Here is a 17,101-nt window from a genome sequence, read left to right as displayed (position 1 = left end):
ACGCCTGCTTGTATAGGCTACTGTCCTCCACTGGTCTGAATTGCATGGTGTTTGAGGTAAGAATTTAAAAATAGTGTCCGGACCGAGGCTGTGCTCAAAACCAAGTGAGCTCTCTACCTAGACACGCTCTCACGACTGTGACGCCGAACAAATGCTGATGATATAGACCGCACACAAGGTTTGAGACACAGCCCGAGAGCTTATCCTCTTACGTAACTCACGGATACACTGACTAAAACCCATTTAAAATGTCCAGTGTAGAGTCACGCGTGAATTTTAAATCAACCCTTTAAATCAGTCTTTTAAAAACGCCATCAACACGATCTCTAGATAAAGTTAATAGTCATTTCCTGGCGCGAGAATCTGATCTAGCCATCCCACATTAAATACTTCCGGGTATTTCACCGCACTCAGATGTTGGCTTGATTTGGTTTTGAGTGAATCTATTTTTTTCTTTATAACTTAAGGCGACATGGACGAGAGCGTTTTGAAGTGAGCGTTTTTGTTTTTCTTCTTTGATACTCGATTGATACTTTGTGGCTTTGTTTTACCCAGCCAGATGTGAGCGTGTGCATTTGTTTGGCCATGTCCAGATGTTGATCTCAAGCGGATTGGTAATCCATGGGATTAAACGCCGCTGCTGTGTGAAGTGCTGTGTTGTGTATTAACGTCCTCGCCATGAAACGCATCGTTTTCTTTCTGGCGTCTTTTTTCCTGACGGAATGCTCAAGGAGACACATTAGGGATGTCCTAGACGACGAATACGGTGAGTTATTGGGAAAGGGAATAATTTAAAAACATTATGGATACATGTACATTGAAAGATTGTGTTGTGTTGGTGACGCCGTCATAGCATATTGCGCTTTTTCAAACCCCCTACTGTATCCTTTCAAATCCCTGATCTCCTTGTTTTTGTCATTGAATGGAATGACTTTCAGCAAACAGTTTGAGAAACTAAACTGCAAAAGCGTTTTTAGGAGTTTTCTATGTCACAAAACAACACAAAGGCTGAAAATTTGCGTGACTGTAGTGAAAGTTATTTTTCCACCCCATTTACTCGGGGTTTTATGTTCCATTCCAGTCTTCTTCTTCTTCTTTTTTTTTTTTTTTTTAGATCTTTTGCTCTTAAAAGAGGAACTCAGAATTCTGACAAATAAACTCAGAGTTCAAATAAAAGAAGTCAGGATTGTGAGATATAAACTCACTATTCTAAGGAAAAGTCAGAATTATTTGCAAGATACAAACCTGAAATTGCAAGTCAGAATTCCAAGATGTAAACAGAATCCTGAGAAGAAATGTCGTGATTGCAATACTCAGAATTAAGAGAAAAATGTAGGAATTGTGATATAAATGTCCATTTTTTTTAAGAAAAAGTGAGAATAGCAAGATGGTAACTTAAAATTGTGAGATATAAACACAACTGAGAAAATAAAGTTGTAACTGTGTCATAAACTCACAATTCTAGGAAGATGGGAATTGTCAGACGTAGACTTGGAATTGCAAGAAATAAAGTCGCAATTACCTTTTTTTTTTTTTTTGTTTTTTTTTTTTCTCGTGTCCATAGTTGAGAGAAAATCTATCTGAGCAGTAAATTCACTTAATTCACTAAATGAATCTCATTTAGTGACAGGTATACAGTTGTTTCCTGTGCTTCTTTCAGACCAGCTCAGCTCATTGCTGTCAGACTTTGATGTTCTTCAGCTGTCCAGTCTTCAACAGCATTCGGTTCGTAAGAGAGAAGTCCAGTCGCAAACGCATGCAGAAAGACTTCTCGGTTTCACTGCATTGCAGAGGTGAATACTCATCACCCATGTCCATGACGCAATGTCACTGTCAATATTAGTGCTCAGTCATTTGATAAACTCTCCTAAATATTTCACAGGCATTTCAAATTGTACCTGACAACCAACACAGAGCTCTTCACCCATGATTTTAAGGCAGTGATCGTAGGAGAGAACGGCGCTCAAGAGATGTACGAGGTCCAGAGAGAAAACTTCTTCACTGGCCATGTCATTGGTAACTCTGTGTTTTAACATCTAAAGTACTCACTAAATGTTTAAAATCTAGCTAATCATTCATGTGTAGTTTTTTTACCTTGATTTCTAGGAGAGGAGAATTCCAGAGTACAAGCACATATCGGCGACAATGACTTCACTGCTCATATTCTTACTGATGAAGCGGAATACAACATTGAGGTATTATAGCATCACAAATATGAATTAGTTCATGCCCCTTAACAAATGAAGTACATTGATTTTTAAACCATTCAGCCACTGTGGAGGTTTATGGAAAGCGCTGGTGACGATCGGCTGCTCGTATATCGCTCTGAAGACATCAGGAACGTGAGCCGGCTGGCGGCTCCAAAAGTGTGCGGCTACATCAGTGCAGATGCCAGCGAGATACTTCCAGAAAGTGTGCGAGCAGCCAGAGCACTATATGAAGATGAAGAGGAGGAGGATGGTTAGTCTTTGAGAGAATTTGTCGAGGTTTTACATGTTATCAAATCCTGAAATTTCAATCTCTGTAACAACACATCTGGTTTAAAGTAGACCTGACACCCCTGCTTATCAGAGCTGAATCTAGACAGTGTAATGTGGGACGCCTCTTTACACAGTTGTTTTGTCACCCATGTGTAAAGTTTCCCATCTTCTCACCCTTTGTCTATTTTCTCCATCTTTTTCTCTCCATTGCTTCTCTTCCATAGCGCACCTGAGAGAGAGAAGGCAGACGCATGACCACAGTAAGAACACCTGCCCTCTGCTGCTTGTGGCCGACTATCGTTTTTTCAAATACATGGGCCGTAATGAGGAGAGCACCACCCTCAACTACCTGGTAAAAAGATAGAATATTACTTTTACTTTTTGATGGGATAAATGCAGCATTGGTAAGAGCATGAGACACTTCTTTAAAAAACATAATATATTACCTACCCCCAACCTTCGAATAGAATCATTTTAAGTCATATTGTTGCCCTCTTAAAAGTTTGCTGAGGCCTCCAAGTTGGCCCCGTCCCCTGGTTGAGTATCATTGCATTGCACCTTACATTTCCATTTCAAACCTGTCATCTGAGAGGAGGGTTTTATCAAATTGTTGGCAGATGTCTTACAAATTTGCCTTTGATGTGTTTTAGATTGAGCTGATTGATCGTGTGGATGACATCTACCGTAATACAACTTGGGATAACGAGTTTAAAGGTTATGGAGTTCAGATTCAGCAGGTAAGCATGGTTCTTTAAGGGAACATGGGATCCAACGAGATGCTATTTTGGAGCAGGAAACATAAATTTGTCTCTTACAGATCATAATTAACAAGACACCCACAGAAGTAGAGCCGGGAGGTGCCCACTTCAACATGGAAGGGACTCCTGTGAAGAGCAAAAATGTCTGGGACGTCAAGAAGCTCCTGGAGGTGAGCGAGCTGGAGCTGTTGGAGCGAATGACTCGATTAATGAGAGCGTCTTCTCTGTATTCTCTTCTAATTTGAAACAATGAGAGCTGCTTGTATACTTGCAAGTGAAGAATATTATTGAGGACTTGTTTATTGTGTTTTAGCTGTCCATTTCTTCCTGCAAACTTTTTGGCAGAGAACCAGGAAAAAGAAAGAATGGAAATGTTATAAGAATTACCATCATTTAGCCTATTTATGTGGGAGTTTTGATTAAAATAAGTCTTGAGGTTAACTTTTTCACATTTTCTTCCACATTTGAAATGATTCATAGTCATACCTCAAAAATGTGAATTCTAAATCTGAGTGATTTAAAAAAAATTCAAAAGTATGATGTGAGTAAGATAAATATAATTTCACCAAGGCTGCATTTACTTTATTAAAAGTACAGTAAAATTGTACAGATATGTAATGTTCCAGAGACCTTTGCTTGTAGATAGAAAACCAGTTCCATAACTGTGCTTTAGAAATTCCCAAGGGAATTTAGAGTTCCTGATTTGCCTTGAGATTAAGGTCAGGATTAAACCGCTGTGCTATAAATGTAGTAAAAAAAAATCATTTTGTCTTCCCCCTGCAGCAATTTAGCATTGACATTGCAGATAATGCATCCGAGGTGTGCTTAGCTCATCTGTTCACATATCAGGATTTTGATGAAGGCACACTTGGCTTGGCGTACGTGGCTCCTTCCAAACCAGGCTTTCCTGGAGGTCTTTGCTCTGAGAGTGAGTGCAATATTATAGATATAGATATACCATATTATAGATGTATTGATTTGGTTTTACGTTTTCACCACACTTAGACGTTTTGTTATATGTTGTTGTTGTTGTTGTTGTTGTTTGTCTGTTTTAAGAGTGTCCTCCATCAGGAAATGACAACCGTGATATATACCTCAACACTGGACTAACCAGCACTCAAAATTATGGGAAAACCATTCTTACCAAGGCAAGTGAAGTCCGAAAAATGTTACTTGATTTATTTATGTGGAAAACAATTTTCTGACCATATATACCAACAGGAAGCAGACTTGGTTACGACCCATGAGCTTGGTCACAACTTTGGTGCCATTCATGACCCAGATGACATGCCGCACTGCGCGCCCAGAGAAGACCAGGGGGGCAGATACGTAATGTACCCCATCGCGGTGAGCGGGGACCACTCTAACAATAAAGTACGTCCTTTGGTGATTTGAATTCAGCTTGGTGTCCTTGTTCTGAATGTCACATGATCATTTTGTAAGTGTTATGTTTTTGTGCTCCTCTATAGTTGTTTTCAACCTGCAGTAAGAACGCCATAGCAAAGACACTGAAGGCCAAGGCCTCCACCTGCTTCAGTAAGAGGACCAGCAATGTGTGTGGAAACTCACGGGTGGAGGAAGGTGAGGAGTGTGATCCCGGACTGCTCCACCTCAACAGCGACCGCTGCTGCACGTCAAACTGTAAACTGCAGCCCAATGTGCAGTGCAGGTACAGCTCCTCCATGTGGCCTCATGAAAAAATGCACAGAGATGCTGAATTAAAGGGACAGTTCACGTTAAATGAAAATTCTGTGGTAATTTACTCGCTTGTAAATCCCAAAAGTTGAATTATCCGTTCACACCTCACAGGGTTTCTTTCATGTCAGTTCCATGCTGTAACTTCTGTCATTTTTTTTTCTTTACACCAGTGACAGGAACAGTGCATGCTGCAAAGACTGCATGTTTGAGAAGCAGGGCAAGATGTGTCAGGAGCCAATGAATGCCACTTGCAAGGGTAGCTCTTACTGTACAGGTGAGGCAAAAGCTGACAAACTCCAAGTTTAGATAATTGGATGTACTTGAATATAACTGGAAATTATTAATTCAGATTGAGAACAGTTTAAGTATTATTTATGGTTTATAGTGTAGTGTTTAGTAATATTTTGAATCAACTTTATTTATAATATTAGTTTTTATTTTCAGTTTAGGTTGCTTTAATAATTGTATGTGCTTTTGTCATTTTAATTAGATCTTTTTTATATATATTTCTATGTAGCTTTAATTTGTTTCTTAAACTTATTTCAGTTAGTTGCCAAGCCAACATTTCTAAGCATCTTATATTTGTATTTTATTTTATTGTTGAAAAGCAATTTTTTCTAGATTTTAAGAACAACAATACTGCTTGAGAATAAGTTTAAAAATATATTATAATCCTGTTTGTGTGTAAATTTCATGTGACCTGTCAGTAATATGTGTAGGTCATATTTCAGCCCAGAATCAACAGATAGATTTTACAGTTAGGAATATATATATATAAAATTGCATGTACAGTCTTGTTCAAAATAATAGCAGTACAATGTGACTAACCAGAATAATCAAGGTTTTTCGTATATTTTTTATTGCTACGTGGCAAACAAGTTACCAGTAGGTTCAGTAGATTCTCAGAAAACAAACAAGACCCAGCATTCATGATATGCACGCTCTTAAGGCTGTGCAATTGGGCAATTAGTTGAAAGGGGTGTGTTCAAAAAAATAGCAGTGTCTACCTTTGACTGTACAAACTCAAAACTATTTTGTACAAACATTTTTTTTTTTCTGGGATTTAGCAATCCTGTGAATCACTAAACTAATATTTAGTTGTATGACCACAGTTTTTTAAAACTGCTTGACATCTGTGTGGCATGGAGTCAACCAACTTGTGGCACCTCTCAGCTGTTATTCCACTCCATGATTCTTTAACAACATTCCACAATTCATTCACATTTCTTGGTTTTGCTTCAGAAACAGCATTTTTGATATCACCCCACAAGTTCTCAATTGGATTAAGGTCTGGAGATTGGGCTGGCCACTCCATAACATTAATTTTGTTGGTTTGGAACCAAGACTTTGCCCGTTTACTAGTGTGTTTTGGGTCATTGTCTTGTTGAAACAACCATTTCAAGGGCATGTCCTCTTCAGCATAGGGCAACATGACCTCTTCAAGTATTTTAACATATGCAAACTGATCCATGATCCCTGGTATGCGATAAATAGGCCCAACACCATAGTAGGAGAAACATGCCCATATCATGATGCTTGCACCTCCATGCTTCACTGTCTTCACTGTGTACTGTGGCTTGAATTCAGAGTTTGGGGGTCGTCTCACAAACTGCCTGTGGCCCTTGGACCCAAAAAGAACAATTTTACTCTCATCAGTCCACAAAATTTTCCTCCATTTATCTTTAGGCCAGTTAATGTGTTCTTTGGCAAATTGTAACCTCTTCTGCACATGCCTTTTTTTTAAATGAGGGACTTTGCGGGGGATTCTTGAAAATAGATTAGCTTCACACAGACGTCTTCTAACTGTCACAGTACTTACAGGTAACTCCAGACTGTCTTGGATCATCCTGGAGGTGATCATTGGCTGAGCCTTTGCCATTCTGGTTATTCGTCTATCCATTTTGATGGTTGTCTTCCGTTTTCTTCCACGTCTCTCTGGTTTTGCTCTCCATTTTAAGGCATTGGAGATCATTTTAGCTGAACAGCCTATCATTTTTTGCACCTCTTTATAGGTTTTCCCCTCTCTAATCAACTTTTTAATCAAAGTACGCTGTTCTTCTGAACAATGTCTTGAACGACCCATTTTCCTCAGCTTTCAAATGCATGTTCAACAAGTGTTGGCTTCATCCTTAAATAGGGGCCACCTGATTCACACCTGTTTCTTCACAAAATTGATGACCTCAGTGATTGAATGCCACACTGCTATTTTTTTGAACACACCCCTTTCAACTAATTCAACTAATTGCCCAATTGCACAGCCTTAAGAGCGTGCATATCATGAATGCTGGGTCTCATTTGTTTTCTGAGAATCTACTGAACCTACTGGTAACTTGTTTGCCACGTAGCAATAAAAAAATATACGAAAAACCTTGATTATTCTGGTTAGTCACATTGTACTGCTATTATTTTGAACAAGACTGTATATTTTTTTTATAGGTTTTTGTGGTAAAATATTTTGCATTATGAAGGCACTTAATATCATAATAATAATAAAAAAAAATATATATATATATATATTCCATTCCCTTTGAAATGCAAAGAAATTATGCTGTATTATATTTAGTTAGGAAATATTTTTATACCATTCCAGTAGTTGGTATAGTTGAGATTTTATGATTGTATAATGAGAATTGCAAAAGATTTTGAAAGTAAATTTGCAGGTGCATTATGGTAATGAAAACTTGGTAAGAAAATGTGCTTAAATGTCATGTAAACGGTGTTGCAATGCACAAAAATCTGCTACAGACAGGCTATTTTTCTTTAAGCAAAATTCCTTACTGATGAACTTTGACTGCATTTGTCTAGCCCTTTGTCCTCACTGAAAGTCTGTTGTTCTTCGCTTCTTACAGGACACAGCAATGAGTGCCCTCCTCCAGAGAACCTCCCCGACGAGACCATCTGTGTGGACAATGGCCGGTGTCTGAACGGAGAGTGCATCCCGTTCTGTGAAGCTGTGAAGAACCTGAAGTCGTGTGCATGCAATGGTAAACAGACCTGCTGATAACGCTAATACTGTTGTAACATCGGTCTCAAATAAACATGACCTTTTTTAACTTTTCCTGTGTGTCATTTTTCAGAGACAGTCAACTCCTGTAAGGTGTGCTGTAGGGATAAGAATGCTGTCTGTGCTCCTTATGTGAATGACAAGGGTAACCACCTCTATCTGCGGAAAGGCAAACCCTGCACTGTGGGCTTTTGTGATGGAGTGGTGAGTGACTTTACAGCATACTTTACAGTTATGTAAAGACACGTCTATTAAAGCTTTTCCAGTTGACAAGTGGAAATGGTTTGCGTTCAATTATTAAAACATTTCCTCTCATTTCCCAGGGCAAATGCAATAAACAAGTCCAGGATGTTATTGAGAGGTTGTGGGATTTCATTGATAAGTTGGACATCAATACTTTTGGTAAGTTATCTGTGAACACAGTGATTTTTTCTCACTTGACATCCAGTGGAGGAATGAGACCTGTGTCTGTGTTCTCAGGGAAGTTTCTGGCTGATAACATTGTTGGCTCAGTGGTGGTCTTTTCACTGCTTTTCTGGATCCCTCTCAGCATTCTGGTCCATTGTGTGGTGAGTCAAAGGACTATTTATGCCAAGAGTGAAACGAATAAGTGAAATGAATTGCAGACAAAAGGTCTATTTACACTGAAAGTGAAATGAAAAATAAAACATAATCAGAGGGATATCTTGCTTCCTGCAAGAAATATAAATATTTTTTATAAATCACAAACAAAATGTCTATTTACACCAAAAGCAAAACTAAATATATTTTTTGGACCATAAAAAGTTGAAATGAATCACAGGCTAAATGTCTATTTACACCAAGAGAAAATCTAAATCAGACTCTTAGAAGACGGCCTGATTTAACACATTTCACTTGCTTCAGTGCAAAATTTGAGAAAAACTTGATTGATTTCAAAGCAAAAGAGCACTGATAATACATATTTCATATATTAAATGCAATATATTTGAAGTTGCAATAATGAAAGGACCATTCCAAAAACGGTTTTTTCTCAACATCTCTATCTCATTGTCTAGGATAAGAAACTTGACCAGCAGTATCAATTGAACACAAAATCACTCTTCTACCCCAGTGTAAGTACCAATCAGAAAACCGAAAAGATTATTTTCTTTAACCTATTATGAAGTGTAACCAATGACACTGGTTATGTACTGTTCTAGAATGCAGAGCTCCTGAGCAGTCTAGAATCAGCCTCAGTGCGGATCTTCAAACCACCCACATCCTCAGGCTCCTCAGCAGTGCCACGCTTCCAGACGTCTGGACCTCTGCAGACCAGCACACCCCCTGTCTCCGTCTCTCAGGTGGCTCCACCTCCAGCTCCAACCCCAAATCCTCTCCCTACAATAGAGCCCCAACGCATGGCCACCATCCAAGAAGATCCCAGCTATGATTCCCACCTGGATGAACAAGCCCTGGGAGAAGACTTCCCTACTTCCGGCTCCGCGTCACGCTCCTTTGACGATCTGACAGAGAACCGAGAGAATGCCATGTCCTTCAGAGTAAAGAGACATGGACGGAGTAATAGCAAGGAGACTGAATGTTAAGTGCAATTGTATAAATGAATGGTGGAAAAAATGTGACTATGATTGAAGAATATTCTAAGGGAATATGATTGGGAATGCTCAAAGTTGAGCAGAACAAGCGATACATAATCATTGATCTGCAATGTGTGCTAACAGCACCAGTATTAAAAATAACCAGAATGCAGTATGTTTTAAAGGGATAGTTTACTCAGTATACTACTGCTGCAACTGGATCACTAAATTGCAATGATTCAATAACTAGGCATTTGATAGTAACTCCGACCTGTTAGGATTAAGCAATATGCACTTACACACACACAAACATACCGGATGTCACTCATCAGCGTTATCTACACATGACCAGCTTCATTGTTATAGATTGTTACAGCTTGACTGCCCAATACAAAGACGTTTACATGTCTGTTTTTGTCTTGGAGGTTGCAAACAAATCATGAGAACCATTATGTTATGAATATACCGGTTATATTTTACATCTATGTGCTCTTGACACTCACCAGCAAATTGTTTCGTATTCTCTGTAGAACACAAGCTTGTGTTTTTCCTTTTAACTGTTTGCAAAAGACAATCTGACTTTTTAGGGGAATTTGATATTTTCAGATATCGTCTCTTCTTTCTATTGTTCTGGAATCAGTTGTACCAGCAGCTGTTATAGATACGGTATTTGGTAAATGAGAAAGGTTTTGGCTCATTGGCTTTATATGAGACACCAAAGTCATTAGTAAAATCAAAAGACAGACGAGTTAGACAATGTTCATGATGTTCATGAACTGATGAACACTGCTTTGAGATCAGCATCCAAAGTGCCTTGTATTTTATTTGTTTGTTTTTTTATTTGTATTGTGAAATCTTTGTTTACTCTGTGTTTTGTTATATAATCTACCAGGAAAACTCAAAAAGGGAGTATGACAATGTCACTTTTATTCTGAATCTTGTTCAACAAGGTAATTGGGAATGTATCGGTGCTAATCTTGTAAAACATCAAGCATACTAGTGTCAATTCTACGTACTAGATCTTATTACGTCATCCAACCCTGAAAGCGTGCTTTTATTCTCTGGTGTCAAATCCTGTGAAACTTTTTTTTTTTTTTTTTTTTGCTAAGAAACGTGCCCGTAATACTCCGACTGCATGGTTCCTCACAATGTTGTGACGGGACAAGAGAGAAAGTATTGAATATTAAGACAGTGTTTTGTATCGGTGTGTTAGATATTTGCGTAACTTGGTATATTTTGCAAGCCTTCATTTTTAAATAAAGTGTCAACCTCAGCTCGACTCAAAGACCTCTTTTATTAAATCAGTAGATTGGATCTGAAATTACAGCTCATTTTCCTAAACATAAAAATGTGAAATGAAATAAAAAAAAACAAAAAAAAATGACTTTAAAATGGTCACTACATACAAGAATTGAAAGAGACTGCACACAGTATCAACATTTACCTTTAACTGTTTTACATTTGATTTTAACTTCATTTCAATGGTTCAATTCAAGTGCTTTGGCCCGTCCAGTATCTGGTTGAAGTAGTTCAAATTAGATGGACCCTGATCACAAAAGTTCCTTAAGCGAATGAAAAGCCCATCTCACATGACAGGGTTCATGGCTTCATACAGCCTTTGTACAGCGAGCTCCACCATTTCTCTGAGAGAATCATCTTCAGAATTGGCCTCCTCGTATTCTGCAGTCTGAACACAAATATCAAAAGACAAGAATAAGAAGACTTGTCTTCCCATAAAACATAAGTGTGTACGGATCACAGAGTGTTGTGCTTACTCGGGTTTCCAAGTCGATGAAGGCAGTTTTCCCATCGACACTTACAGCGAGACAGTTCTTGTCTTTAAAGTCGACACATTCTTCTCCAAACATGTCTCTGCAGATTGATGCAGAAACAGAATTTAGTTCATCATAAATATCACTGACAGTAAGCCGAGTGATGCGAGGATGAACTTACTGGAACATTTTCAGCAATCTGCTCTGGAAAACACTCACATCCACCTTCTTTTCTTGGGGCTGAACAGCTACAATGAAAAAGACAGAAAGAAAGATGGTACGGATGGATGGAATGAAGGAAATAAAGGAATCCATTCAAGCAAGAAACAGGAAGAAAGCAACAAAGAAAGACAATGAAAAGAGAAAGGAAGAATGGAAATAAATGAGAGCATAAGAGCCGTTAAGCTGGTAAAAAGCATCCACCTTTCTGAGCTTTAGGGTTTGACTGCACCTCCAGCACCACTGTGGTCACAGCGTCAGCGTACATGTCATTCAGAGGATTGGCAAACCACTAGAGGAAGAACACGACAGACACACAGACACACAATCAACCCGAGTCACTTCAGACTGGTGTGTGAATGACTGCTGTGCCGCCTCACCTCCAACAAGACCACATTTTGATCATGAACCACCGTGATGCTGTTAAAGACTCTCAGCGTGCTCTTCTCCGAGATCTCAATCTCCTCCACATCACCTATAACAAACGCACGCATGATGAGCACCACATATGAAATCACCAAAACACCCAGAGGTATACACACCTGTCAGGTGCCGTAGCTGACTCAAAAGCAAGGGAAAAGGGCCGGTGAAGGGAATGGCTTGAGTCTGTTTCACTGTGCTCATGGCCAGATCAGTGTAATCTGCATCATAAAGAAAAAAACAAAAGAGCAGGTGTGAGAACCGCACACTCAGACATATATGAAACACCTGAAGTGATCACAAACACCAGCTCACTGGAGAGGTCAGAGGGGGCGAGGATGTGATAACTGAAGTTCTTTTTCACCAGGATGCCCGACACCCGCTGACCCTGCCCACACTTCTTATCCGCAAGAGAGCCCATCACCTTAAAAGACCAAAAAAAATATATATGTAAATAATAACAAAAAGAAAGAAAGAGTTCAAGATGTTTCATTAAGGGTTCATTAAATCTAAAGAAAAATGTTAGTATAGTCAGGATGAAACTAATCAATCATTTAACTTGGCAGAAGAACGGTTTTTGATTATTATTTTGACTAACTACTACAGTAGCTGGATCTAATGCTGGGTACACACCAAAATATTTTTTACATCTTATAAGATTTTCGAAATGTAATGGATCACAAACAGGAGGATAAAAAATCCTAGATTTAACCGTTTTGCTCCTATAGTGTGTGGTGTGCCATGATGTGACAAAGACAGCACCTCACACACGAACAGATTCTCAACCAGAGTCTCGACTGTGAACACTGGGAATCTCGAGAGACTTCAGAATAAGCATGGCGGATGATATGCAGGAAGACATTGCAATGATAGCGTTTGGAATAATTTTATACACAACACGTTGTATAAACATTTGTGCCGTTGCCACAAATCAACAAGCTGATCCTCCATCTCTGCTGTCCACATCAATTTCACTTTGTGATTTCCACTTTCAAATTTGATTCGCTATCGGGGCGGCTCAGACGTTCTTCCGATCAGGTTTGGACACACTTAACACACCTCACACCACGGTAAAATCTGATAAAATCATCTATAGAACCATCAAGATAATCGGGGACATAGCTAGGATTGTCGGAAGGGGGGAAATCGGCCCCAAAATCAGCCTGATTATCTTCTGGTGTGTACCCAGAATAATTGCGGATATGAGCGAGCAAAACAGGGAAAACTGAAGAGACAGCTGCGGTCTCACCTTAGCCAGTTTCTCTCCTCTGAAGTTCAGCGTGACGGCCTCAGTGTTACGAGGGTTATGCACCTCAATGTGAACCTCATCATTGTCCTCATACTCTCTTATCAGAGCCGCTTTCAGTCGAGCCATCTCATTCTGCTCTCCATGGACCAGGATCTGAAAACCACAACAATAACCTGACACCTGATCTAGAACCTGATGACCTGCTGCCGTGACCATCACTTACCACATGAGGAGGTTTCAGAGCTCGGATGAACTCGCTGGTCTGCTGGTAGTCCGTATGAGCAGAGAAGGAGATATAGTCCACGGACATCTTCAGCGGAAGCTTCTGTCCTGACATGGTGGTGATCTCCTCTGGCTCAGACATGATATGCTGAAGAGAAAACAGGGTTAGGGCAGGTTTAATGCTGATGCTGATCTGAGGTGATATTGTGGCTGGAGATCAAGGAGCTTCACCTTGGCGAGCGTGCCTTCCACACAATAACCTGCTATGATGACACCGTTCCTCTTGTCGGTGCACCAGCTCTCAAAAAGCTCTCTGGAAAGACCGCTCTGCATCATACCTGGAGATGCCATCACCACACTAGGGCCAATGTCATCGAAATGGTCCCATGCTCTGGAGGAGAACACACAAGTTTTTTAAAAAGCAAGCAAGAGCAACTAACAGAATGACTAAGCCAAGCTCAAATCTAAGCTCTGCCTGGTCTATTATTCCCAGATTTGAAGACCTTGAGATTGCTGATATGCTTGAAGACAAACGGGTTGTTGATGTTGATGGCCTGCGGATCTTGTCGTTCATGGCGTTCACATAGGTCTGGTACACAGCCATGCACTTCTTTGCCAGGGATGAGGCATAGTAGATGGGAATGTCATGGAGTTCAGGGTGATTCTGCCAGTATTCGTCTGAAATAGAGGACATGCAGAAGTTCAGTAAGGCATTATTGATGATAAGGCTGAGAGTCTGGACTACTGGACTTCACCTAAAATGAGCAGCAGCTCCTGGGCTCGACCCAAAGCAAACACGGGGGATGAGACAGCGGCCCTCGCGGTTCACTATGTCATGGACTGTGTTACAGAAACGAGCCTCTCTCTCCTCTCTCTTCTCATGAATGTGCGTGCCATATGTAGACTCCTACACGAATAGAAAAGAAGATGGTGTAACTAATTTATTTTGTAAATAAACTGTCAATTACAGTAAAGAGTGTTTGTGGTGGGGCCAGAGAAGACATCATTTGTTGAACTCTGCACAAAGAAATCATATTGCCAGATAGGACGAGTACACACTGTGATCAGAATGTCTGGTTTGACGCTGGGAATCTCAGCTGCCATGAGATGTCTGTCTTCTTGACGGGAGAAATCTCCTGTGTACAGTAGCTGAAGAGAATGACCATGATCATTAGCACAAACAGTGTGAGAGTGTTGCTGAAAAGATCTGAATGAATAAACTTCACCGACCTTCACTCCTGCAATCTCGATCATGAACATGGCTGCTCCCAAAACATGACCTGCGTGGTAGCACCAAAACTTGATGCCGGCCACCTCCTTCACTTCATGGAAGTTGATGGTCTCAATCTTGTCCATGCTTTCTTCTAGATCGGTCTCAGTGTACAGCATATCATCCGCTGAGATGTTGCTTCAAGAACAAGGAAACCAGACAATATATTAGAGCTGGCTCTGTATAAACAAATAAACTGTTAAAGTGGCGTTTTATTGAAACAAGAGCTTTGGTGTACCTGACTTTCACATAGTCTGAAAGCAACCAGCGGTAAATGGCTTTGGTGGCATGGTCATGAAAGTCCTCCCTTTGAAACTCGTCTTCTGTAAAAACCATGGCAAGGCGCCGCAATGGTCCAAGTGAAAACTGCCAGACAAAAATTGGTGGTTAACATATAGTTAGATGGCAATGACTTCATATCTTTTATTTAGAGAATGGGACTCACTGGCTGATGAGGAGCAGGTCAATCTCAGCTGGGTCGATCAAATCAATGTAAGGCAATGCATCCATGCCCTCCAATCCAGGGTGGATGCCACAGTCCAGCTGCAAAGACATAACATGTCAAAAACACATCTGTCAATACAATCCATCAAAAGTAGGACAGAGCACAAAATTGTGTTTACCATGATTTTACGACCCTTGAACTCCAGGATGATACAGGACCTGCCCACCTCTTGACCAGCTCCTCTGTTAGAAACATCACAGTAAAGATCACAGTTACAGTACTCAGAGAAAGGATTAACACGGGTGCAAAACATCTTTAATGTCCTTTTGGTCCAGTTAAATATTGTTTTATTATTTGCAAACTGTAAGTCAAACAGTAAGTCAACAAAACATTTGGCGCAGAACAGAACTACTGTTGAACGCAGTCTGAATGAACTGAACTCACAGCGGTCTTATGAGGAGCTGATCACTCTCTTCTGCAGGAACTGGGACATCCGCTTTACGTTTTGTAGCCATGCTTTTAATGTATTTTTTGTTTAACTTAGTGTTACTTATTTAATTATCCATCGATATTTCTAATAATAATAATAGACAACCTCCATGCGCACTGAAAACCACGCACTATGGACATGGCAAAAGTACTTCCGGTGTGTAGTCATGAATACGTCAAAATAAAAGTTCGGAGGGAAAATAAAGAAAAAGAACAAAAGTTAGCTAAAGCGTATAGTTAAATAGTTTGTCACAATTACACAAGCTCAATTAGGCTAGAAAAAAAAACTATTATATATATATATATATATATATATATATATATACAACATATTAAAAAATTTTTATGGCATTGCAAAAAAAAAAAAAAAATAATTAATGAAGTCACATTTAAGGGGAAAAGTCCAAAAATTATCACAAAAGCAGCAAGATCTGTATCAGCCTGTCACAAACTCAGTCAGTGGACAAAACTGAAGTAAGATAATTTCTTACATGTTGTACTGTTGTACTGTTGTACTTTTCAACAAAGTGTTAAATATGTTTTCTTGTTTGTGAAAAAGAAAGAAAGAAAGTATACATGTACTTTTTTTACTTAATTATTTTACGGATCTATTCTTGTTTTTTTGTTTATGTATTATATAATCGTTTACTCCTTATTCATGTAATGGACAATGGCTTGTGCAAGTTATGCCAATAAAGCTCATTTGAGAGAGAGAAAGAGCTTACGAATGAATCCAAAAATTATTTGTTGCAAGTATAATAATGAATCGTGCCACTGTATATAGTCAACATTTTGTTAGAATACTGTGTAGATGATTGGTGCTTCGTTAAAACTGTATTGTCTTTTCTAAAATGTTTTCAGCTTTTCAGGTTTCCAGCGTCAGGTTACATCCCCAAACTCTGATTGGACAACGAGATTGGGAGTTCTCTCTCATTGGCGGACTGGATATGATTGACGGGTGAAATGAATCCGCCTATAAATGAAATGTAAAGTGAACTTCTACTGTACAGGTACTACGAATGGGTACAATCCAGAAGCGTTGATCTGGGCAGTTGCGCGTGTGATGGAGCTATCCAACTCTCTTGTTCAAGGACGAATTAACTTCTCATTGCCACTTTTTCTCTTTGGATCTGTTTGGACTCCATGTGGAAAATTTTAAACAAAATACTTTAAGGAATGAATAACACGGACTGGGCTTGAATTGGGTTTTGCGCAGTCTTTTAGTAAAGGACAACATTTATCAAACTTTATGTTTCTTGTCTTGGCTTTAGTCTTGATTTAAAAGGAATAATCATGCCTGATCAACTGACAGTACCGGAGTTTATGGACATTACCAGTGAGGACTATAAAGCACCAACAACTTCGGTTTTCTGCACGCGCATGGCTCACTGTAGGAATACAGTTGCCACTTTGGAAGAGGTAAAACACCTTTACAATGACAATAATACTGATGTACAGACAGTATAATATACAGGCTAGCGCGATGTGCGCAAATATGAAAAACTACGAACTGTATCTT

The 17,101-nt window shown here is 39.4% G+C and overlaps 1 protein-coding gene and 1 pseudogene across 3 annotated transcripts; one reads left to right on the top strand and one right to left on the bottom strand.

The window, feature by feature from the left end:
- Positions 1-185: 185 nt before the first annotated feature.
- LOC113063206 (disintegrin and metalloproteinase domain-containing protein 17-like) lies at positions 186-10,775 on the top strand. 3 transcript variants are annotated; one of them, XM_026233434.1, is made up of 20 exons: positions 186-492; positions 594-766; positions 1,661-1,793; positions 1,883-2,016; positions 2,107-2,195; positions 2,271-2,460; positions 2,705-2,832; positions 3,131-3,217; positions 3,298-3,408; positions 4,022-4,166; positions 4,295-4,386; positions 4,460-4,612; positions 4,708-4,907; positions 5,107-5,210; positions 7,786-7,920; positions 8,014-8,144; positions 8,264-8,342; positions 8,421-8,509; positions 8,978-9,034; positions 9,122-10,775. In XM_026233434.1, the coding sequence occupies exons 2-20, from the start codon at positions 679-681 to the stop codon at positions 9,503-9,505; spliced, it is 2,529 nt and encodes an 842-aa protein (XP_026089219.1). In that variant the 5' UTR covers positions 186-492; positions 594-678; the 3' UTR covers positions 9,506-10,775. The 3 variants fall into 3 exon arrangements, with proteins under 3 accessions (XP_026089219.1, XP_026089218.1, XP_026089220.1); XM_026233433.1 differs by having other exon boundaries at positions 186-766; XM_026233435.1 differs by lacking the exons at positions 186-492; positions 594-766; positions 1,661-1,793 and having other exon boundaries at positions 1,889-2,016; positions 2,086-2,195.
- Positions 10,776-10,891: 116 nt separating this feature from the next.
- Positions 10,892-15,748, bottom strand: LOC113063208 (cleavage and polyadenylation specificity factor subunit 3-like; annotated as a pseudogene).
- Positions 15,749-17,101: the final 1,353 nt, after the last annotated feature.

This window comes from Carassius auratus, chromosome 45 (genome assembly GCF_003368295.1).
Source record: "Carassius auratus strain Wakin chromosome 45, ASM336829v1, whole genome shotgun sequence".
NCBI lineage: Eukaryota > Metazoa > Chordata > Actinopteri > Cypriniformes > Cyprinidae > Carassius > Carassius auratus.
The sequence above is the reverse complement of the archived record's forward strand: the minus strand, read 5'-3'. Positions and strand labels throughout refer to the sequence as shown.